General features: G+C 36.5%; 1 protein-coding gene across 1 annotated transcript; it reads right to left on the bottom strand.

Annotated features, from left to right (window-relative positions):
- Positions 1 to 15,880: 15,880 nt before the first annotated feature.
- Positions 15,881 to 23,724, bottom strand: CENPW (centromere protein W). The gene is made up of 3 exons (XM_058835384.1): positions 23,176 to 23,724; positions 18,317 to 18,430; positions 15,881 to 16,884 (listed from the first exon to the last, which is right to left on the bottom strand). Exons 1-3 carry the CDS (start codon positions 23,263 to 23,265, stop codon positions 16,858 to 16,860), a joined length of 231 nt encoding a protein of 76 aa, XP_058691367.1. The 5' UTR covers positions 23,266 to 23,724; the 3' UTR covers positions 15,881 to 16,857.
- Between the last annotated feature and the right edge of the window lie 2,137 nt (positions 23,725 to 25,861).

Here is a 25,861-nt window from a genome sequence, read left to right as displayed (position 1 = left end):
TAAGATTTCCATACAAAACACCAAAGTAAGGCCGTCATAGCAGTATTATCATATGCCCACGTTTGTCATGAAGCAGAAGTCATAATTTCAATTAAATGACATACAATGTTCAAAATAACTTTCTTATCTGAATTGGTATTTCTCATAACAAATCAAATCAAATTTTGGACAAAATGGAAGTGAGACTGCCCCTCATCAACTTTTCCATTCCCCCTACTCATTCCTCCCTCCTCTGCACTTCTGTAAAACCTATGATATTAATTCTCAGAATCTTTCTCTTTTTGTGCTTTTCTGCTCTTAAAGTCCCTTAAGAAAGGCTCAGGACTGTGCTAGTTTCTTTTACTCTTTTGCTTATATTAATATTCTGCTTCTGGGACCAAAAAATAATTCTCATCCTTTGTTAGTTTTTCCCATACCATCAATTCCTTAAACATATTTTGAAATTTTTACTATTTCCTCGACTGTTCTTCCACTACAAAATAGCTGAATATTTCTGCAGAGAGGATTTATATATATTCTAAATAATGCAGTGTGTGGGTGACCCAATTATTTTCTTACACTTGTTTGGCAGAAAGTTTTCATTGTATTTGAAAGCTGGTGTATGACCAAAAGATTTTCCTTCTTGCTGAAAAAAAACAAACCAAAACAAAAACATGCTCAGTGCATTGTAAAGATACCTTCTGTCTTGACCTTCTTCAGGAAAATTGCATTTGATTCAATTATGGAAGCTTTTCAGAGGTGACTAGGTTAAAAGAATTTTTCCATCTGCACTTACATGACCACAGTTCCTGTTTCAGATGTTTAAATAATTCTAAAAGGACAAAAATAATTATCTGAATTATAAAAAAAACCACCAAAACTGTAACAATAGATACTTCCTACTATGTTATAATCCATTGTTTCTGTATGCTCACTGAGAAGTAATGCCAATGTAACATTTTAGAAAATAACATTATTTTCTGCTTTCTTCTAGCAATGTTTTTAATGCAGCTGCTCATACTATATCTAATGTATTTAGTTACAGTACCCATGAAAACCTCCAAATGAAGGTTTGCAGCTTCAACATATCACAAATTTAGAAGTCTCTGGGAATCATGAACTACTTACCTAATTTTTACGAAAGCACCCCACTAGAGTAAACACAGACAAACAAGCTTAAACTCAAAACCAAAATATTTTTTCAGCAGATTAACAGCTAAACTAGTCTCTTCTGACTTCATATCTGTCTCAATATCTAGCTCTGATTAAAAGCTTTGAAGAATTCTAGCAGAGCCCAAAAATTCAAATTCTTTAGAAAAGCAAGATCCAGAGCTCCAGTACTAAGAACATCCCTTGTATAGCATAGACTCACAGAATGGTTTGGATTGAAAGGGTCATTAAAGATCATCTAGTTCCAGCCCTCGGACTGTGGGCAGAGACACCTTCCACTCAACCACGTTGCTCAGGGCCCCATCCAACCTGGCCTTGAACACTTCCATAAAACAGGCATTCACAGCTTCTCTGGGAAATCTGTTCCAGGGTCTCACCACCCTCACAGTAAAGAATTTCTTCATTATAGCAAATCTTAACTTAGTCTCTTTTCAGTTTGAAGCCATTCCCCCTTGTCCTGTCCTTGTCTATGCTCCCTTAAAAAGCCTCACTCTGTCTTCCTTGAGGACTCCCTTCAGCTATTGCATGGCCACAATTAGGTCACACCAAAGCCTTCTCTTCTCCAGGCTGGACAAAATAAATTTGCTCAGCTTTTCCTCATAGGAAAGGTGCTCCATCCCTCTAATAATTTTGGTGACCTCCTCTGGACTTGGTCTAACAGGTCCATGTCCTTCCTGTGCTGGCACCCCAGAGCTGGATGCAGGGTTCCAGGTGGGGTCTCAGCAGAGCAGAGCAGCGGGGCAGAATCCCCTCCCTCCCCTGCTGCCCACACTGTTTTTGATGCAGCCCAGGACACATTTGGCTCTCTGGGCTGGGAGTGCCCATGGCTGGGTCATGTCCAGCCTCTCATCCATCAGCACCCCCAAGTCCTCAGCAGGGCATGCTCCACTCTGCATTGATACCAGTATCCTAGAAGAAAGAGAAGGAGAGAGAGAGAAAGGGAGAGACTCACCACACACCGAGATTTACTGAATATTTCTGCTTTTTAAGTTTTATTTCATTAAAACTACTGGAAAATGTTTGTGTTGCTATTATCTCATTCCTCTGTCTTCATAGAGAAAATAAAACTCATAAAATGGAAGGAATATAACAAGAAGTTTTACCACACTCCAAATGGACTGTGAATTAAAATTTGAAAAACTCTGGATGAACAAACCTACCAGTTCACCTGAGATTAAATGGAAATTGATAAAAATTCAGGCCAATAAAAAAACCTTTCTTTTGCTTTGAAACAATCTAACCTAATAAAACTTAGGTGTGGAAGCATAAGACTGCATGATTCTTTTAAAGAGAAATTTAAACTCAACAAAACAAAATAGAACAGGAAGACATTTTAAAAAGGGCAGAATTCACAAAAGTTTTTTAACTGGCTTAATGCTACAAGCTATGGTGTGAATGTGAGATCAATCCAAATAGCATTAAAGTAAATTGCATCACATTTACAGTAAGATGAAGAAATTCATGACACCATTTGCTCCATTGTAATTAATGTTTTGCTATGTCCAAACCAGCCTTCCACCATTTCTTTTCTGTACACCATGAATATTTTACTTAAACAACAGTAGTCTAGACCCATCTTTAAAATGCCATGTTTGGGAAAATTCCACTTAATGTAACCAAAAGCTGTCTTATACACTTCAGTGTTTTAGGAGCTAAGACTTAAAAGGACTGGCCTTTTAATCCAGTCTCTCAATACATGTAGGACAAGCTCCTCATATGTCTTCTCACAACAAACAATGTTCTTAGCCTTTGTAGTATCTAGAAAGTGGAAAAAAAACCAAAACCAAACCAAACCAAACAAACAAAAGCCCTCTGTAACAAACATTCAGAGAAACAGGTTTTAATATGAAACACTGAACAGCAAGATCCTCCAAATGAACCAACCTAAAATTCAATATATGATTGAAACCTGGACCATTCAGTATAGCAATCTGGTAAAAATGGGTCTGATTGGAAATAAGAAACTGCTTTAGTCAGTTCATCTTTACAGAATCCTAAGATTTCTCCATATATTCTGGGTATACAATGAAACAGGATATGGACAGCATGCAGCTATATTTAATAGAGGCAACTTAAAATAAAATTCACTGGTATGTATTGTGTATCCAAACACAAGACTTTTTCCAGCACCTCTTATTGAAACCAATAAGTTTTTCCTTTCTTGGCTTCACAACAGCAGCTGTGCTCTCCATAGTTAACACAATTAAGTCATATTCCACAGAGGAAGGATAAGAAATCCTCTCTTCTAGACCATATCTTGCTTTGATTATGATTCAATTCAATATAAGATATCCAAGTAACATATCCTGGCAAAATGAAGATATTTTACTCACAAATAATGTAAAATCTTCTGTCACTCAGAAAATTCACTTGTATCAGGAGATGAAAAGTTGGAAGTACGGGAGTCAGGGTAAAGTCAGTCATCCTTTCCACAGAGTTTCTGATGATTCTGACTTGGACACATGCCAGATTTCCTTAACAATATCAAATAATAACATGGAGCAGCACTTGACTCTTTGCAAATGGCCAGTCATCACAGATCAAAATTTAGAAAATCCAAATAAACTATATCAAGACTTTTTTGGAGCAAAAGTAGACAATATCTCTACTGCTTCACCTGAAAAAAGTGAGGAAGGAAAGGGGACCTATGGAGAATGTCCAGCCTAATATTTCTGGGGTAGGTAGAGAAGTTCTGAAATTGTTCTACCATATTCTGCATGTCAATAGCCTCAAAACATCATTCAGCAGATAAGAACAACTACATCAACGGCAGCTCATACCTCACCCTGTGCTAGGACTTTTAATGTGGGAAAGTAAAACCAGATGGCACAGACCTGGTTGTCACTACCACCAGATTTAATTTTTTGTTCATGGAGTGACATACAAGGACCTCAGTGAACTAGAGAAACAGATCAAATATCTTTCACCTTGTTGTATACAGCAGAAAGTCTTTGGGACTCTGTGTTCTGCTTTTGAACTCAATATTCTGCATTTGCAATCTTGCTCTTTTTTTAGGTCAGAAGATATTTACAGTTCTCAGCTAGGAGAACAAAAACACAGGACTAGGATCTGAGGCTGTGTCTTGCCAGGACTGACATTCAATGGGGTGACTCTTCATGCAGAAGAGTACACACACACAGATGTGTCAGAATTTATGTGTGCACTCAAGAAAATTTCACTTTCTCTCGTGTGCAGGTTACAATATTTATGTATTTAATTCTGTCCTGGAAGAACTCTTCAGCACAATTTCTTGGTGGGAACAATTCTCAAAACACTTCGCTCTTGAAATTTTTTTAACTTAAGGGTTATTATTCCAGGACATATTGAGACCAAATTGGTTGAAAATGTTATGCAGTAAGCCCTTAGCAAATCAAGGATGCATGCTGCTGCGAAATTGACTATATAAGATCCTAAAAAATGAAAAAAAAGTTTTTCCTCTTGACGTTAAATAGCTGATTTTATATGGCTTGTGATACACTCTCATAACATACAATAAGTAATTAAAATGCATTTATTTTGCTTTACATATGAGAACTGTGTGATCTGAGACAAAATAATTAATATAAAACATTTAATGATTTATGTACTTTGATAGAATCCACAAAACAAGTGTGTTTGTAGACTATGTAATTTCCAATTATTTACAAGCAAGAAGCAAGAGAAAAGCATTATGTGCTCTCCTTATACCAGCCTCTTGCAGGAAGGCCAACTCCCAAACTGGCTGGAAAAGATCCAGAAGAGGAGTTGAGTTTTGTGTCTCTGAATTTGGGATGAGGCAACTGGCAGCTGTGCCAAAAAGGTGTTGGCTGCCATCATGACTGTACCCAATGTGGGCTTAGAACAGGAAAGTGTTTCTATTTATTTTTAGTTGTTTTTATACTCCTCCTTCTTTTAAAGAAATTGTTATAAAAACTTTTATCTTGTCATCATGTGTAAATTATAAAGTATATTTTCAGTATTAAGGGGTTATGTCCACCCCACTGTGGGTTATGTATCAAGATTCCTGCAGATGTTCCGAAGCATATTTTACTCTGAAGATACTCCAAAGTTCTGGTTGACTTGAATTTGGACTAAGGATTTTGCCATTATATGCTTTATGAAAGGGAGACTGGTAAACGTCTGGACCTTGGAACTGATTTTGTGATATTTGGACTGTGAGTACACATCATGTGGTGAATTAGTATGTGGTGTTCTTATGCAAACAATAAAAACAAACAAAGAAAGAATTAAAAGTGCATTTAAGAAAATGAGTTTCAGCATATGATTGAAACAATCCCATAATAGCAACAACTTTGTGGTAAAGGTACATAGTTGCCAAAAATATCCGCTAGTGTGTAAGCGGAGCATTCAAAACCCTCAATTTAGTAGCACTGCAGACAGATGCTGTTACTTAGTTAACACTGAATACCACAGACGAATTAGGCGCAGTCTGGAGACTGCTTCAGACCAAGACAAAGCACTCTAAAGTATTGGGGCAAAATCTTTCTTTCATTTTCAGCAATACAGACCACTGTATGGCTCTGATTTTACACCAGTCAAAATGGGTACACCTTGGCCCAGAATGTATCTACAGGCAGACCTCCCCCAAAATATGTTAACAACTTTTTTTTTTTTTTTTTTTTTTAAAAAAAAAAAACAGGTAAAAATCCTAAAAAGTAAAAATTATGCATATTTCAAAAGCTTCACCTAAAAAGTTCTCTATCTCACCCAACTGATGATGTCCCTTCAGCAACTGCAATGCCCACCCAGCTTAGCCCCCAAGAAAATCTAATGCTTAAAGGCAGCTTCTTCATCCTGATTGAACATATGTAATATTATAGTGACAAGAATGGCTCTCATTACTGGAAACAAAATACACAATTCTGGATTTTCTCTTAATGCTGATCTCTTAAATGTTAAAAACTTCTCTTATTTACCTCAGATGAACTGAGATTTGGATCCTACTGCAGAACAGATAGCAGATAAACAGAGAAAATGGATAGTCTCTCTAAATCATAACTGAGGACATAGTACTGTAAAGAAGTTATTGTCTTCAAAATTTTAGTAGTTGGTTTTCATTTAGATCAAAAGGTTTCAGTTCTTAGAACTGCTTATATTGGAGGTTACATCTGTTCTTCCTGGATTTTTTGTAAGGGGAAGGGTTTTTCCCAATGCTTTTTGTCAAATCTCTAATCTACTACTTATGTTCTGTACAAATACATTACTCCACTTCAACAATAAAAAAAAGAGAGTATTTAGACTTCAACAAGGCTCTATTATTTACTACACTTATACATTTCTGCAGCTAAAACCAACCAATTACTGTGAAATATTTTCCACAAGCATTAATCCAGATTTTTAAGAAGTGACATACATTTTAGCTCAGCTTTTCCAGAGTTAATGAAATAAGTTTATCATCAGGAATATGGATTTAAGCAATTTAGGCACACTTTACAAAGTGTTTACTGAAAGGCATGTTTACATCTATCTTCTGCAAGCTTCCAGCTAAGAATTATTGCATATGTTCGATCAGGATGAAGAAACACAACATGCAAACTAACTGGCTGAGTACAGACTTTTGCCTTTCAAATGGCAGTCAGTGAAAATAGACAGCTGTTCAGTGAGCTAAAAAACAAGGCTTACTAAGAATCACAGAAACACAGAATGGGTAGGGTTGGAAGGGACAAGTGGAGGTCCAATCTCCGTGGTCAAGCAGGGTCCCCTAGAATATTCCACAAACAGTTCTGAATGGTGAATATACTTGAAGAAACTGAATAGTTGATAATAAAGAAGAAAATTTTTGTGAATTATTTGCTCAACAATATTTTAGAGTACAGCTGAAGAAATTTTTCAAATACTATATACTTACTGTTGAAAATAAATATAATTGAAAAAGATGCTTAATGATGAGAATTTCAGAGACACTACAAACTTGATCAACCAGTGCACATGGGTTATATACAAAATCTAATTCCTTAGCAGGTAAACCAAAAGAGATAACCTGAGCTTGAAAAATATGAAAACAGGATAAAAACTACTTTTTAGTTGCTTAGAATGATTTCCATTGTCTTGCTCTTCTGAAGCTCAAGGAATATATTGCAACATAGATGAACCAACAATTCTAGCGTGTTTCAATAACGAACTATTGTAACCTAATAAGAATAATTGAAACATTTTTTTGGCAAGTCTCCATAGATTCAATTTTGGGTTCTTTTTTTCTCTTAATAGTAAGGAATACTTTCAAAGAAGGATTCATGCACAAATTTGCAACAGGGTTCCTAAACCAAATGATTTAGAAACCACATTATTTGTGAGATTTAAGCATGGCTAATCAAACTTTAGGCTGACTCATTTACATAAGCTCTTTATTGCTAGAAAACTATTTACAGATCTTGGTCAAATTTTCAAATTTATCACCAATCATTGTGTTAGGGGAGAAAAAAGACAATACACAGAAAAGCATATATTAAAATAGTACACAGCTGTAGGTTATAGCAAATCCATCATAGCAGCAGTTATAGGGTTGCATGTGGATGGTCAGAACTGCATCTTATTTAATCAATGTGCTACAGTTTGAATCATTATGATTCATTTCTCTGCTGGCTCCATACAAGCTCAGCAAATCTGGAGAAATATGTTAAACTAGTGTAAGTAAAGGTACAGTTTCAAACCAGTTTAGGAAATCTGAAGAAAAAAAAAAAATGCTTCCCTCTGAATCAGTTAAACCTCCTGCAAGGTAGGGTCTGTTGGCAAGGTAGGGAGAACACTGATTCTTACTAGAAGAAAAATACCAGGAACAGCCTTGCCTCAAATTTAATTTTCCGTAGGAAGCAGACTTTTAAATTTTATCAGTCCTGCCTCAGCTTGGAAATTTGGGGTCTGGGTAGATATATGAATAGAAAACACTGTAAACAGAGGACAAATTTGACACTGCAATTCATTCACATGCTGGCTGCTCCACTTACTTGCTGAACAACTCTCAGAGAAAATGTTTTGATGTGTTTCTTTATATTATCAAGAATGTCCTGCTCCAAAAGCTTACATGTCTCTGGTGTAGATTAGTTATGGACTTTTCATGCTGATGAGGTAATCCCCTTAATGTACTATACACCATAGGATATCCTCTTCCTCTGTTTCATGTTCTGACAATGTTAAAGGTCAGGAAAGTGTTTCATGTGGTGATAGGCTCCATTTAAAAGGGAAACTACAAGAACAGAGGAAAACGTCTTTTTCTTTGAGTTTACAAGGATAATATATGAAACCTAGGTAAAAAAGTGCATCTTGAAACTACACTCATAGCTTTGCTGGAAACATTACATTAACTTCCTAAGATGCATTTTCGATATAGTGATTGGTAACATGGTGATACTGATAGAAGAAGATGAGATCCATACTGTAACTGCTAAGTTTACTCATAGAAAATGTAGACTTCACATCAAACAGTAACAACATAAAAATAACTCATGTTGAACGCAAAAATTACGGCTCTAAACACATGACTTTTATTAAAAGTAGACTTCCTCTGTAAGACAAGCATGTAAAAATTAAATTAACTCAGAAATAAAGATATTTTGTTACACAAATTATGTCTCAAACATGGTCCACATTTCAAGAGGGATGCAGACAAGGGTTAAACTTACTAAGCTTTAAAAAATACTACATACAATCTTTTCAACAGACATCATCATTTTACATGGACTTTGCAAGAGAAAACATGAAAAAGCTGTTATTTCAAAAGTGTTTCTTTATTATTAGATTTTTCCTTTGTCCCATAACTTCATGTTATTTTTTTAACAAAGGTATAAGTACAATTTATAAAGTCCCAGTTTTGGTACAGCTTTAAACATCGAGCTCATAATTTTTAGAAGCTTTCTCAAAAGAGTATATATTCCTCAGAGAAAAAATATTAAAATATTAAACAAAGTGGTATTAAATCAATAATGAACACACTATATAATAAATTATGTTTACATTGGATCTAATTATTTCTTCTTTATTGCTAATAATAATTAAAAAAGCTTTATTTGAATGAGGGGGGAATATTTACACAAGTTTTAAGCAAAGGCAACAGCATTGCAAACAAAGGTTCATCTTGTGAACCTTGTCTTCCCAAAGGATCATGTAAGTTTGGTAAGTAAGATAGAGCATTTCCATCACACACAGTTTTCGCAGTTTAAAGTCTGCTACTTGTTGGCATTCTTAGTTATGTTCCAGTGTAAATTCTCTGCAGCATCACAACTATCCTCTCCTATCCTCTTTAGCAATGAATTTGGGGGTTGGAAAAAGAGGAACAGAAAATACTGGGAAGAAACTCTGCTTAGTCTTCAAAATTAAGATTATTAGGAATGCTATGGAAACTAGAGGACTCCTCTGGGAGGTGAGTCATAATTGAATTTTCATGCTTGAATAAAGAAATATGATATCAAATATTTAGCAAAAAAAACCTTTAATCTAGCAGCCCATGTAGTTAGCAAAAAAAAAAAAAAAAACTACAAAAAAAAAACCCCACAGAAAACAAACAAAAACCTCCCAAAACAAAACCAAATGGAAAAAATGTAAAATAATTACAAAAAATCTTCTCCATTCTCAGAGAGAGTAGCCTGATGTTTTACATTGATGGGTTCTTCAGAGAATAAAAGAGCCCGAAGTCTAAGCTCCATCTGGGTCTTATATATTAGAAAATACCTAGAATTTCTGAACCAAAAAAAAAAAACAAACAAGCTTTATAAAGAGATTTAAAATTCATATGCATAATATTCAGTATGTAGAGAGGCAGACTTCACACATCAGAACAAATGTTTTATACTACAGGGAAAAGACACAAAATAATACCTTCTTGGAAATTTCTAAGACATCGATCTAGAGATGCATGGCTTCCTGCTTTCCCAAGAACTTCAGGGAAAGCAAAGCGAACCATTATAAGTCTTCCTTAGAAGAAAGGAGTATGCACCATTACCATCCTCTTTTGAGTGTAAATGGGCAAGCAAGAAGAAAGAATAAAAACACATTAACAGAAATATCCAAAGTACAATTCAGTTCATTACATAAGCATTTGTTTTGGAGAAGTTCAGTGTAATTAAACAACCATTCTACCCAAGTAAAGATGATTTGGAAAGGTGTTTTATTTCCAGGAAAACCTTGCAAAAGATGTTAGGTTCATTAAAATAACATGCCAAAGTAAAACTGCTGTGCTTGCACTTGTCCTGTGTTTTTAATATTGCATATTCCTCCAACTCTTGGCTATAGCTTCACTGACAGCTAGATATTTAGCAAATAAAAAAAGTTCAACAGAAAGTACAGTGGCATGGACAGTAACATAAACAATATAAATTCTTGGTGTTCACAGGTAGAAAGTTACAGTAAAATTAACAGCTTCTCAAGCCAGTAAGCTACTCCCTATTTTGTTGAAACTTAACTTCCAAAACTGCAGTCAAGAAGTATCATTAAATCATAGATCTACTTTCACAGTTTCACAGTGTTTGCGTTCATGCTACACATATACAGAAATATGTGTGTGGATCATGGCAGGTGACAGAGAACTGAAACATGAAACAGGTTGCCCAGAGGTTGTGGAGTCTCCCCCGCTGGAGATATTCAAGAACCATCAGGACATAATCCTGTGCCATGTGCTCCAAGATGACCTTGCTTGAGCAGGGAGGTTGGAGAAGATGACCCACTGCGGTCCCTTCCAACCCTTCCCACAATGTGATTCATTCTGTGAATACTAACGTGCCTTCAAAAAGGATTGAAAGTTAATCCATCCTTTTGGCAGAACTTTTAACTGTTGGACTTTTAAATGCCTAACGCTGCCCTAAAATAAACCTTCACTATGGCTCTCCAGTCTTATCCAGAAATGGAAAGAGTACCAAGGACAACAGAAGATAAAGAAAGATGAAGTTTTGTCCATTTCTGATCTGAATTTTCAAGGTTTATTCCATATGAATTTGTGCGAAAATCTTCCAATATAGGCTAAAGGTAAAGTATAATCAAAATTAATTACTGTGTGGAATTCTGGTGGCAATTTAGTAAGATATCTCATATCTTTATTGGAAAAAGTTTTAGAAGAATATTGCTACTTAGACTACATGACAGCTACTGCCCTCCATTACCAAGACCCAACCTGTCAAATCTGGAAAACATGGGAGCCCACAGTTAAACATGAAACACAAATGGTGAAACTACAGAAACAGAAGAAATTATTATCTGGTCAACCTTAACTATGTCACGAGGTTATCTTCCCCTTTTCTTGACTGCTCTCTGTTTTTTGGGGTTTTTTTATTACTGTATTTTACCTTACTTTTTATTCTAGCCAATCTTCCGGAATCAGTAATATTTAAACAGTTGATCAATTTTGGAAGCATACATAATTTTGTCTGAAGAGCAAAAATCAACTAAAGGACTTAAACATTTAAATGTAACCAACCATCACTAGTAACTTTAGCTTTTACTATATGAAAAACAGCTTCTACAGCTACAACTAGAAGCTTGCTTGTACTAAGATTTCAGATATGCAATAGATTTTTAAAAACTAGCTTATCTCTTACTTTAATGCTTTCTTTTATCTGGTTTATTCATAAAATTTGCAGCAATTCATTAAAAATTACTTGTTATATAATCTGTGTATTTACCTACTGAAGTTGAACAAATGAAAACAATTCGCATTAGGCTGTCAGTTTTAGAAGTCAGCACCAATACAATTACACCAGTTTCAAAACAATATAACAGACTGGAAACTCCGGCTAATCCAACTCTATCCCTGACTGCATTTATTTGCAAACACTGCAAGTGTTTGCCCTTCATAAATTTTGATTCAGGATCTGTTCTACTGCAAACATACCTTTCTGTGTTTTCTACATGCTTAGGAAACAAAACAGCTCTTCTGTAGAGCCTGACCTAGTCCCAGAAGGTTGAGCAAACCACTGATGGAGGAAGTGTTCTTGCTTTTATTTAACTGCTGCAGTCACATTATTATCAGTTAGTAAGGTTGTGTCTACACTTGGGGTTTTTTAAACCAGAAATTACTTTAGGGGCATTTAGGAGTTTTTCTGCACTCCACCATGTTCTCCATGCCCTGAAATCATTCCCCAGGAAAGTGACCTTCTCAGTAAGAAATTTGATCTTACAGGTATCAAATGACCTGAAAAGATCTTTCAGCAGTTTGGTCAGGATAACATTAATAACTCAGCCCACAGGAGAATATTATGTATCAAAGCCCATGTAAATTTGATGAATGTGGATTGCAAAGAAACTGACAAACCCCCAACATTGTTCACCAAACAGTAAAAGAATTAATTCCAACCGATTATGTCTGCAGAACCATGAACTGTCAGGTGGGAAGACTCCTCAACTTCTTCAAAAGGTTGCGATTCAGTATTTACCACAACAAAAATGCATTTTCTCAGCCTGTATCTGAAGCTACTCAAACGTGTAAGAAATTTCTTCTATTACCCTCTTTTTTCATATCCAAGTAAGCTATCACAACAGCTACACAACCATAAAAACATATGAAGGAACCCTATATACCAATACATACACAGTATATGAAAATATACATATTGAACTGAAAAACGACACACATAACTTTGAAACATTCTAATGAACTTAAATTTGACATGTATCTCACAGCTGTGGAAAAGGAATTTTGATTTAATGTAATCAGCATTTTTATTTGAAATGCAAGTCACACCTTCTTAATACATACTCAAAAGGCACCTCAGAACCCTATGCATTTACGTTACATTTATGAGTTACATGCCCTTAGTTGTTCTAAACAGATAAAGACTAATGGAATGCTGAGTCAGCAAGTCAGTATGTTTCATGGTTAAGGCTGCTAAAAAAGTAATGTCTTGTACAAGAATTTCCTTCATAAAACTGCACATAGAATATACCCATTTCTGAAACCGGGGCTATGTTGTACAAATAACTATAGACCTCTAATTAAGAAAACGATATTATATAGAAACATTTAGCTTTGAATAAAGAAAAATCTTCAAGATCCTTCACATCTTTCATCCTCTCAGCACAGATCAGGAGAACATCCTGTTTTGGATGTGAGTGGGATTTTTTTTCTTTTTCACAGCAATTACCCTACATATGTCAGCAGTGTAGGTTTGGCAGTCTTCAAAAAAATACCTGAAAGTGTCACAATCTACAGAATACTTTTAAGTAGGAATAATCTGAATACTTGCTCTAATGGAAAGTTACCACAGGGAAAAAATAGAGTTTTTGCTCTATCCCCACCTTATGGCTAGAAAAAGAATTTTTCTATTACAGCATACATATTTCTGGATTTTTCCTCTACTGAATGACTATAACCAGAAAATAGTAACTATTTGTATTATGAAACTTCAGATTATTTTTCAGCAGTCACACACTTCTCCACATAAAACCACAATGAAACTCTGAGGTATGAATGTCCTCTCTAGCACCTGTGTTGATTTTCTGACTCAAAACAACAGAGACAACTTTACATTCAAATAGAAAAGTGATTAGTGGGCCCTGACCCATCAAGTATACAAGTTCATTTATTCATGTTGACACCATTAGGACTTAGGTCCATAGATCCTTATGGACCTTCACTTGACTAGGTCCATATACTTATATTGCTCTTAATATTCAGAGTTTTTAGAAGTTTTAAATATAATAATCAAGTGATTTATACCACTCAGAAAATATTAGACTTACATGCTCTACAAAATCAAAGCACAGTATGTGTGAATGCATGCTATGAGTGTGAGCTGGGATGGGGCATACTCCTCACCAGAAGACTTACTCAAGTTGGTATACAGCAGATATACTCTCACCAGTCACTCCATAGTGAAATGAAACAAAAATAGCAGGAGCACCACTCTCCTCCCTCAGTCATCTGCTGATCAACACTTTCCTTCTTCTTTTGTGGCTTAATCAATTGTGATACTACCCTGGCCCAGGGTCTAACACTAGCCACATCAACAGCTGAAACCCAAGATAAGGGCTACCAGAAGTGCTCTTACCAAGTTCTATTTCTTCATTACTTTACCCTCTTTCACTGACAGTCAGAGTGAAAGGGCAGGGTAGGGTGTGAAACAGAACATGGGGAAAGTTGCAAAGCAGAAAGAATAGAAAAAACGGATGTGCCTCTCATTTTTTAGGACATCCATCCTGCTTTCTGAGGAAATGAGGAGTTTTAATTGCATTGACAGAGCTCCTCTCCTTCCAAAAAGCTCTAGAATCTTATGCTTAAAACGAGAGGAAATTCAATATTGAGTCAGTTGTTTCAGAACAATAAATTTCTCAAGGTTTCATGAAAACAGCTGAGCATCACCATGACTCTTCCCTCAAAAATCCTTGCCTTTTTCCTCCTAATGGCAAAGAATCAACACAGGAATTCAAATAACACAACTTAATTAGGTCTTCTACTACAGATCTAGTTTAAAAAAAATTTATAGAACTACATGCTTTGATACTTTGCCATTAAACAGGGACATGACACAGGAATAAACTATCACTATAGCCTTCAAGTTTATATTAATTGTATTGTTTATGGGTATTTAGACAATACTGCTGTAAGTTTTAATTTTAAAAATCCAGTAAGGAATACTGCATAGAGAAGAGACCCTAGGTATTATTCATGAAGGAGAAAAGCTGCCAAATAGGAATACAATTAACCTTCTGGTGAACATTCAAGAAGATACTAGAAAAACACAATAGCATTTTACATTTCTAAAAGCTTAAGCCAACTTCATTGGCCCCATTAATTTTCAGTAAGTATTTATTTGAGGTTTAGGAGAGAAACCTGAACACCATCCAAGCTACCCTGGTCTTCTTAATACCTGCGTGCTCCAGTTATTACAAAACATTCACAATGTACTATCAAAGTCCCTCTACTGTTAAAAAGAGGCAGCTTCTTAACCATGAATACAGGCCAAAACCACTGTACAAAATACTTTAAAAGTACACTGGTGGTTGATTTTAACCCTTTTTTGCCTTCCATTCTCCAACAGTAGCTGATCTACTACATACTAAATGTATGTATACTAAATCTATCTACTAAATGTATGAGAATATTCCACTAAGCTCAGAGTGAATCTTGCTCCTAGAAAAAAATCAAAAAAGAAAAAGCTAAAGTGGATATCAAAACAAGCTCCCAACAAAGCTATAGTACTCAAACAATTGTACAATGAGGAAGGTATGTGATTATACAAGACCCTAAGAAAATATTTCAGGGAAAATTAAGAGAAAACATTTGTAAAGAAAATCTAGTGTTGCAATAAAATTGTTAAATCAAAGACAGTAACTAGAAATAAAATTATAAATATGTAGCTAGATCTTCTTTATTCCTGAGAATGTACTTCAGATTAAGTCCACATATCCTCTACATGTGTATGTTCTTGGCCTTCTTTGTGGATTCCAGGGAAGTAAGAGAAGAAAATGCAGAATAAAGAATATAGCCAACCCTTACAAGAAGCTGAATGTACTAAACTCTGTCAGTCACCTAAAGCAGGAGAGTAATTCTTCCTTTTTGCATACTGGAAGAGGATGACTTTTCAAAGGTTATACAGCATTTTAAAAAGTACATGGACATGATATGAAATTATAAGTACTGGCATTGCTACATAAGACTACATAAAACTACATACATAGACTACAAAAATATTCCTAATATGCTTTTTTTTTTCTGAGTTTCTAGAATATACTTGGTAGGGTGTCAAACAAAATTAGGCTACTCAATGCATAACACTTTTAAAGATTCTTTATTTTAAGAATAGTTCACTGTGCATATCCAGGATCAACTACCATATAATTCCACAAAACTGCATTATCAGCTCAAACTCTAAGATTCATCTATAACTTTATTTTTTTTTTTAAGCAAAGTGTTCAGTAAATGATTACAAATATCAGAATAGGAACAGAATATTATATTAAGAAGACATTTTTGCATAATGTACATTTCCAGACTTCTGACAAGTTAGTATGACACTCAAAAGAGGGAAGGAAATAGCTTGTCACTCATGCCAACTTATCTTTGTTATTTTTACAAGACCTAACTTCGAAAACATCAGCTGTGCCAGATCTTTCCTTTTTCATAACCTGTGCATCTGTCCACACCGACTGAATTACAGACCACCAAGTTGTCACATATACTACGTCAACAGGTCAGCTTAAGAGTTCAGAACATGATTTAAAATAGCAACTATGTATTCTTTCCCCAGAACTCAAAAGTTTTAATCTACTTTTCAAAGCAATTTTAAAATTATCAAGACATTTATAAATAAACTGAAGACAAGGTATTTAATATACTTGTTTCTACAGTAGTTGTTTTGAAAGCCATAATTTTGTTTAGCTAGTAAATCTGCTCTGAACTGCACAGTCTATACTGGATTTAGTGAAACTTGTTGAGGTTTTTTTAACTACTGTTCCCTTTAAGAAGTTTCACACTTTTAGTAATAAATGCCAGATTGTACCTGAAGGATATCTATGGTACAAGCATTCCTCCATCATTATGAAAAAAGGTACATCAAAAGTCTTAAACGACAAGTGATACACAGTTTAAAATTATGCATGAAGTGTATGAAAATATACATTCTAAGATTTTTTTAATTTTTTTTTTAAAGAAACAGTGAGATAGTCAGGAGATAGATATCAACAAAACTACATAGTTCCACAAGTGCTACACAGCTGGCTTACAGTATAACTCAAGTTAGTCAGAAAACATGAAAAATGTCCTTTAAAATTCCAGTGGTCTGTTTTCTAGCCTCTGCTTTTCTTTAAAATAACCTGCAAAGGGAAAAAAAAAGTATATATATCAATACAATTCAGGCAGCAATAGTGCTCTGGAGCCATCAGTAGATTCCTTGAAGTTCTTACCCTGTTGGGCCTAGACAAAAAGAGAAAATAAGGTTTGCAATAATACAGGTATTATGCTCGATTTTTGTTTGCAATGCCTTATTTCTTTCTATATCAAGAGCACACAGACCTTTGGAAGGACATTTTTTGGTTTGGAGTTTAAATTGAAAAATGAACTTCAAAGCCCAAGTGGGACTATTTAAGTGTTAAAATTATTAAATTACAGGCAGTTTTTCCCTTCTTCTCACCTTAAAAAAATAAATGGAGCACAAAAATGTTCAAAAAGTGTTAAGATTGCAGTTAAAAAGAAACCATAAATGTGTAAGACTCCAACTGCAACATTCACTTGGCTACTCTACATATCCTGTATACGTTTCTGTTACTATAGTAATAACAAAAGTATCAAACTAAACTTTTCAGCAGACAGAAAAAAAAAAAAGTGAAAATAAACAGAAGCCACAGGATCAAACTATCAGGTAACACCAAGTTTTGACCTACCAATTTTCTCAGCAGGAGAAGGGGGTTAAATAGATAAAATAAAGAGACTGAATTCCTTAATGACATCAAAGTAAAGCAGACATATCCTAGGGAGTGAAATGAGCTGCAGAATACAAAAGCATTTCAGTTTTATTTTGACATCCTTTCTAGGGAGACAAAGCAGCATTAACACCTTCCCCTTTCCCTTCTTTTGCATGTACACAAAACTCACCATGCTCTGCAATGCAGTGAATTCCTTCTTCACAGATATTCATACAGCAATTTTTGTTATACTGAACTACCTATATAACAATCCACAGTCTAATTCTCCCTCCCTTAGTTCTTTCTTTGCCAAATACATCACACAAAGTATGTTTGTTCAAGAAGTATCCATACAATGCTGCCAGAATCCACTATGAACTTATTTCAGACTAAGCAGGTAAGAACTGAAGATGTAAGAAAGGTATTTGAACCTCTCTACTGTTTCTCACTTGTTCCATAAAGCTTCACTTATATCACTGCAGTTAAGACAGCATGCTTCCTTGATGTACTCTCAGCTGAAATAAGGATCCTCCAACTTTGGACTGCCTTTCAGGCCATGAATGCTTGCTGGTAAGACCATTTTGCAGACTTACCCATATATTGAAATTATGACTTTAAACAGGGAATAACCGAGAAAATTGGGTTATATTTAATAGGGTAAGGAGAGTTAATTTGTTGTCTTGGTAACAGTAAATTATGCCAATGATGGACAAAGAATATTAAGTGTCTATAGGTTTTGAATTATAAATCAAATATCAACTTCAACACAGAAAGCTTTTGTATATGCTGTCATAATACATTTTCCATTATACCAAAATAAAAAACATTAAAAGTGTGCTAATACCTTCGCTGCAGATACGGTGTGCTCAGGTTTAATTATTTTACTTTTGTTCTCAAAAGCATTTGTCCGGGCTTCTTCTGCTAGCCGATGGAGAAACAGTAAGAAGTTCAAATGAACCTTTAAAATAGAGAAAAAAAAATTAGTCAGCTGTTTAAACACAGTTTGATTTTTTAAAGATTCATTGTTTGCAACAGAAAATTTGCATATTAAGACTGCTTCCAAATTCCTGAAAGGTGTTCTCAGGAAAAAAATTCATCACTCAGTTCAAGCCTCAGTATATTTCTAAGACATTCCCTTCATGCAAGACTCTTGTAAACAGAGTTTAAATTTAGTATACGTAAATGATAAAAGTGCTTTAGAAATGATCATGCAAACCACAACTGATCTAAAAGGAATAAATCTGATTTTTATTAGCAGTTTTTAATAATAAAATGCAAACACAAATATCAGAGAATAAGGAGCCTTTTAGCTTACTAGTAAATATAGTCAATTTTCAGTGACTACAATGGCCAGACTTTTACAAGCAGCAAATTCATCCCTGTCTTATCGCCAAATGGACTACAGACAAGTTCAAGGACTTCTGCCCCTTTCCAGTGTAAAGGGACACTGACATTAATTTCTCCAGAACTTGGAATTCTCCAGTGTCAGGAGGTTCTATCCATTTTTCCCCTGTTCATCACTTAGATTTCTTACATTAAAAGAACTGGTCAGGCAATATTCCGTTCTGTACAGAATGCTGTTCTGCTGATACAGAGGCAGGAAAAAATTGCAGCAGGCAAGGAAGGAACTGCTCCAGCATGGATTAAAACTTCTAGCCGATAGCACATTTGTGTAGTAATTAAACAAGGAGCTATAATACAAACCTCTAGCATTATACAGACATTATATGAACTATTTTAATAATCCATCCCGAAAAATTGATAATTGCACCTTTTGTAAATTAACCTTTCTAAACAACATTACCTCTGCTACGTAAAGTGTACAAATTACGTTTTCAATCAAGAGCTCAGAAAAATATTACTGCAATATATGAAAATAGTATATGTATGAATAAGGTGATGTATTTATACTGCCATACCTTATCTGTAAAGTCTGGAAAAATGTAATGTGGAAAGTTACAAATTAAGAGTTTACAGGAAATACTTTGGCAGTCAGTTTTCAGCACAAAGAATTTGTTACGAGACATGGTCCTGGTCATAAGAACTCTGTTCATATGAAAAGCATTTTAGGTGGTTTTTTTTAAATATCCTGAACTAAATGAAGCCAGAGTGCAATAGATAAATTTACATAATATTTGACATCATTTGGAAGCATCCACTACACAAAAAGCAGATGTTCATGCAGATTTATTTCACAAAATATAAAAGCTGCTTTAGAACCATTCTTTAGTTATTCACACAGAAATTATCTCCAACAGAATCAAGCAGTGGCACTAAAATAATGTTCAACATTAGAACTCTCATTATTAAACTTATCAACATGGAGATTAGATTTCTGGAAACAACCTGGAAGAGAAGTGAGAGGTGGAATAAAAGCTTCCGTACTTGCATGTCCTTCTTCTGAGATACCTAAAGGCAAAACTGTGAATTTTAAAACTGCATTTAAAAACTGCATCTTCTCTCAGAATCATGGTACCTTTATTTTCGTATTTTCAAAGTGAATTGCTGCATGTGGAGAAGCTTCCCCTGTACTCCAATAGATTTAAATAGTCACGTAACTAAAATCAGAATATTCCACAACAGAGCACACAACTTCATAAATATTCCAGATTATTCAAGGCAATTGAGAAAGGTTAGTGAAAGGCAGAATGACTGAATACCATGAATTACCAACATGTAACTAAGCAATACCGTACTTGTTTAAAGACATTGCTTTACTACCTATCAAATTATTGCCCTTCTGCATAAAATTTTAAAATAGTTTTGAACTAACTACTCATTAAAATCACCGTACAAAACAGAATATTACTTTCCAGAAAAGAAAGAACTTATGTAAAAAATTCACACCACTGTTTACACAGCAACTTCCACACACCTGTTCAACAGAACTGAGGAACAGCAGGGACAACCACTGCAATTCTGCATTACTGCCATAACTTCAAACCAATTCTGTAGACTGATATTTCACCTCAATGCACACTTATTAATCATTCTATGATGAAAACAAATTAAAGAGACCATTCAGTGCAATTTGTTAAGCTTTTCCTGCAATGGAAACATACATGCGCCCTTCGAGTATAAAAGAAGCAGCCGAGATCCTGCTTTTCTTCTGTAATTGCAAGCTAGAACAAAGCTTGCATATTTTCTTCTCTGACAATTGGGGGAATATCTGAACTTCAGTACTAAAATTTTTACCTCTTATTTTCAAAAACAGCCTTGAAAAAAACTGAAACAATATTTGCACCTCTTCATTCGAAGATATTATCAAACCCCTTAAAGAAAAAAACAAAACAAAAACAAAAAGCTTCCTGAGAAAGGCTGATGAAATTTGATAGCTACACTGCACATAGAGGTAGATATTAACACTTAGGGAACAGGTTCTGACAAAACTTCAGATTTTGAGAAGAGACTCTATCAAAAATGAAGAAGAAACCTTATTCAAGTATTTAACAAAATTATCTGAATTCTTATGCCTTTCAAACTTATTAGTTATGATCATGTAAGAAGATATTGGTTGAAGTAAAAATAATCACCAAAGATCAGGGAAAAAAGAAAGCAATCTGATTTTCTCCTAACGCAGGCAGACCACTTTAGTGGAATGGGCACATACTGCAGTAGATTCAGACATAAAGCATGGATCATTCTGGAAGATAGCCCAGAAACTGAACCAGCACTTTTCTCACACTTCCCTTGAGAAGACATAAGCTCTCTGCTCAAAATGTATATGGCTCCATCTTGTTAAGACAGCTACTGTATAAATTTCTGATGTATGTGATCAAATCACTCTTACAGAGTTTGCAGAGAATAACACAGCACTAGAAAATATACTCTCAAAATTTGTTACTCGTCTTACTACACAATAAACTCACCAATCCTTTTCTTTTTTTCCTTAAAAGAAGCATAATTTCAGCTGCGTTGATTATTTAGCCACCCAAATAAAGAGCTAAAGAGCTGTTAGACACATGCCTAGGTGGACTTGGTGGACAACCACCACACCTGGACATTCTTGTTTAAAGGTAAAATAAAAAAGCCAAGCCTTGTAATATAAAAGGCTGTGTAATTTGACATCATCAGAAGAGATAATCTAAGTTTTCATCACATTATTAAAATTTATTCTGTTCTCATCCTTTGTGTTGCAGTGAACATTTGTGTAGCCATATTTTAAGCTGGATCTGCTTGTTGTTGTTTGTAAACTTCAGTGAATTCAATTCACTCTGCAGCTCAGTGAACTTTAGTGCCAGGACCAGAAAGAGATAGGAACCAGAGACCAAGATTTGGAGGGATGTCCCACTTATCGCTTTTCAGACAGCCACACTACCTTGAAGCCAAATTGTAATTACCCTGGAAACACAGACCAACTGTTACCAAGGATTAAAAAAAAAAAAAAAAAAAAGTGATTGTGTGTGCATTTGATTAGTTGACTACTGCAATCTACTGAGTAAGTTTGGAGTAGGTCTGAGCATGGGTAGCAGCAAGGGGCCAGGTTCTTAGTCCATTAAAAAATCCAGAGGCAGCAAAAACGTTAGGAAGAGATCATATTTTTATTAGTTCCACTCCATTAGAAAAATATTTAATGTTTACATTCAAATCTAAATACTCTCATGTAATTGCCATATTCATTCATTTTAATCTCATATTACTTATTTTCATTTCATATCTTTACATTTAGCTTCATATATCCAGATACCAACCTTTAAGATGCCTAAAAGACACAAGTTTTATACACATAAAAAACATGAAGTCAGGGACCGTACTAGTATACAGCATGTGTTAATGCTTTAATGTTCTGAGAGCCACATACATTTGTAAACAAGAGGACATCACAATAGCACATCATAACTTAGCAAGTCTAAGTTACTTCAAAGAGTATCTTTTTAATGTTTTTTGTTTTGTTTTGTTTTAAACATAGCAACTACCACAGCTGTCTTGAGGTCAGGTTTTCTTGCTGTAGTCAAATAATTTCCTGGTGAGACAAACCCTACCTGTGCTGCAAACCCCTTAGAGCAGGTTAGAAGCAATTCAGCTTTGTTGGCTTGTTTTTGCAAACACGGCTCTTTTATCCTCACCTTTTTGGCAGGCGTTTTTAAACCATGATCACGACCCCAGCACCTTACTGGACCACGAACAAGATTTGTCATCCCACAGTTTAAAGCAGAGACTACTTAGATGGCCTTCTAAAAACATATGAGCACTCAAGCTGCTATAGCAGCTTAGCAACTCATTGATCACAGCTCTGGCTACCTGCACACCCGAACTGAACTACACAAACACCTGCACCTAGCAGCCACATAACCCGAATTGCTATTTCTCGGGGTGTCTACAGCAAACTCTTTCAAAGATCAGCGTAATCATGGAGTGACACAAAAGCCCATGCATCAGCCCGTTCCTGAATCCACAAGATCACTGTCAAAGACCTACAATACAGCGGCCACCAGCAAAGCGAGAGCGGCAATCTCTCCTTATCCGTATTTTCTCAGACAGGACAAAAGAATCGCCTGTCCCCCAGGCTTTGCCGCCCCGCTGCCTCTGGGTCCCTGCAGAATCACCATTAGTAGTAACCCGACATCCCGTCACACCCGAAGTGTTCCAGGGCGCACAGGCCAGAGCACTTAGGGAGTAAGCGTCCCTGTTTAGGGCCGGCTGCTCACGGACTCCCCGGGGCAGCCGCAGCCTCGCCTCTCCCCCGCCCCTCTCCTTCCTCACCAGCAGGTCGGCGTTCGCCGCCAGGCGTAACTGCGGCTTGTGCTTCTTTATTATTTTCCGCAAAGTGGTGCGAGGCGCCGTGCTCCTCATCCTCCTCCTGCTACTTTCCTTCCTCTTCTTCTTCTTCCTCCTCCTCCTCCCGCCGCTCCCGCCGCGCGCGCGCCGCCCTCGCTCCCTCCGCCGTTCGAATCCGCCGCCCTCGCGCAGCCGCGCGCGCCCGCCGTGACGCAACTTCCCAACGGCCGCGCGCGGCACCGCCCCTCGCGCCGCTGCCGGCCCCGGCGCTTCCCCGGGAGCCGCGCCCAGGAGCCGCACAGGGGCTGCGGGGACAGCGTCCCGCCGGGCCCGGCCCCGCCGCCCGCGTGGCGCAGGGACGGGGAGCGGCTCTCCCCGGAGGGCAGGTGCTCGAGAGACGGGCGGGTCCCGGCGGACACCGCCACGACCGGTCCCCTCGCGAGCCCCTCCGTGTCGGTCCGCTTCCCTTGCGAGCGAACCGAGAGCTGGCTTTAGGCCTGGCTGTAGCGAGTTACCCCCACCTCTGCCCGGGCCTTTTCAGTGACATTGACGGGAAGCCGAGCGGGCGGTTCCCGGACTGCCGTTGGCGAGGCCTGGGGCGGCCGCTGCCGCATGAGGGAATTTGCCGAAGCGCAGGGAACGTGTCACGGGTCAGAGGGTCAGAGGCACTGTCACGGCTCTGCCTCAGCGAACCTCGGGCGGCGGATTTTAAGTTGGCGATCGCCGCCCAGGTGTGCCGGTATTTCCTTGCCGCAGAAGGCGAGGGAGTTGTACAGCACGCTTGTGCCGCCCTTTGATGGTGTGACCCTGCCGGGAGATGGGACAGGACTGTAGGGCCAGGAGCCTAATTAGCACTATAATCTTAGACTGAAAGGAGCCTGGAGTGATAGTTGCGTTCTGCACGTAAATCTGGAAAAATTCTGCTTTAGTACACGTAGGCATTGACTTACTGCTACTCAGAAACAAAGAGTGGTTCTGAAATCGGCCACCACTTTACGTGTCATCGTTCCTCCATCATCTGTCCATGCACTCTGCTTTAGCTGACGGATGCTGCTGACTGAAATACGGGTTTCCCCGCAGAGGGGCCCCTGTAGCTTGGCATTCTCAGTGTATTTGGGCGGTGTGTACTTAGTTGGAGAAGGGGTCAGGATTTCATACTGAGGTATGGGGATTTTCAGCATATTTATTAGGTTTTTTGTTTTCTTTGGCCTATAGGGCGCTTGCAAATTTAAATGTTGATAAGATAAATATATTGTCTTAATATGTTCAAAATACCAGCACCCAGATATGAATCAGTTTTATTGAAGTATCTTCTTTAGTCTGTATGGTTTAGTATTTTAGTTAATTTTACAATATGCACAAAATGTAGTCCAGATAGAAGTATGATGTCTGACAGCAGGAGAGATTTTAAGATTTGCCAGTTCTTCATACTCCGTCAGCTATTTCAAAATGATGCTTTGTTCTTTCAGTTTTGACTGTCATTTGCCATTAATCGTCAACAGCAATGTTAATCTTGAAGTCAGGGTCTTAACATTTTTTTTCTGTGAAAGAATAAGCACACTAACACGCAGAACTTTTTTGTACAGTTTAATAACAGTCACAGTTAATGTCTGAGCAGCACTGCTGCAAGTAAATATTTGGTTTTTTTCAGTTAACTGAACCTCTCTGACTCAGGAGCTACATAGGGTCATATGCTGTAATGTTCATAATATACACTCAAAAACTTGCATCGGGATCAGCAATAACTCAGCATGTCAGCAGATTCAAATCTGCAGCTGGCACAGATCAGTAATTCCACTGGACCTTACATGAGCTGAGAACTGGGCCTTAGTAACTTGCACTGTTGGTGGGAAACTGGTACGGGCAAGTATTTTACAAACTGTAAGAACTGCAAAGGTGCCTCTACTGTAGGTCTAAAACTATTAAAATACACCACACAAATTTGAAACTGTGCTGTGACCTGCATAAAACAACAGAAACTGAGAGTCAAGACTAGTAACTGTATCTTTTAGTCATGTGCTTGCTATGTAGACAATGACTGAATAATGAAATCTACTATTAAGTGTAATATTGTTAGAGTTTTGTTGGTTCTGATGGTTTTATATTTCTAGTGGACTTTTTTTGGTGTTGCTTTTAGCCATAGAAAATATAATTTAAAGTGCTGGCTCAAATCTACATATTTACCAGATTTCCTTACTTCGTAGGTTTTGAAAAAATTACAATAGTTACTTCAAGCAATTGATAACAGAGGTCAAATGTACATGTAATAAATTAAATGTATGTAAATTATATGTTATGATTTACTGACCAAACATGAAATTCAGTATTTCAGATTTCTCCTTGAATTTATATTTTAGGCTATTTATTAATAAATTTTTCTGTAATTATGATTTTAGTAGCTTAATTTTAATACACAAATATTGTAGGAAAAGAAAAATTATTCTTCTGTACATTATGCATTGCAATGGACAATAATAATTTAATAGTTAATAAATTCTTTTAAAAATCACAACTGTTTCAATTATTGGTCTCTATTAACACAAGGATTAATGATGAGATTACAGTGAATCAGAAAATGCAGTATCATTATATTTCTGATTTTGAACATGAGTGTTGTCTGTCTTTTTGACAAATCCATAACATTCAGTTATAATATTATGAAATATTTAAA

Source organism: Poecile atricapillus, chromosome 3 (genome assembly GCF_030490865.1).
Source record: "Poecile atricapillus isolate bPoeAtr1 chromosome 3, bPoeAtr1.hap1, whole genome shotgun sequence".
Lineage (NCBI taxonomy): Eukaryota > Metazoa > Chordata > Aves > Passeriformes > Paridae > Poecile > Poecile atricapillus.
Note: the sequence above shows the minus strand (reverse complement) of the source record. Positions and strands in the feature narration are given on the sequence as shown.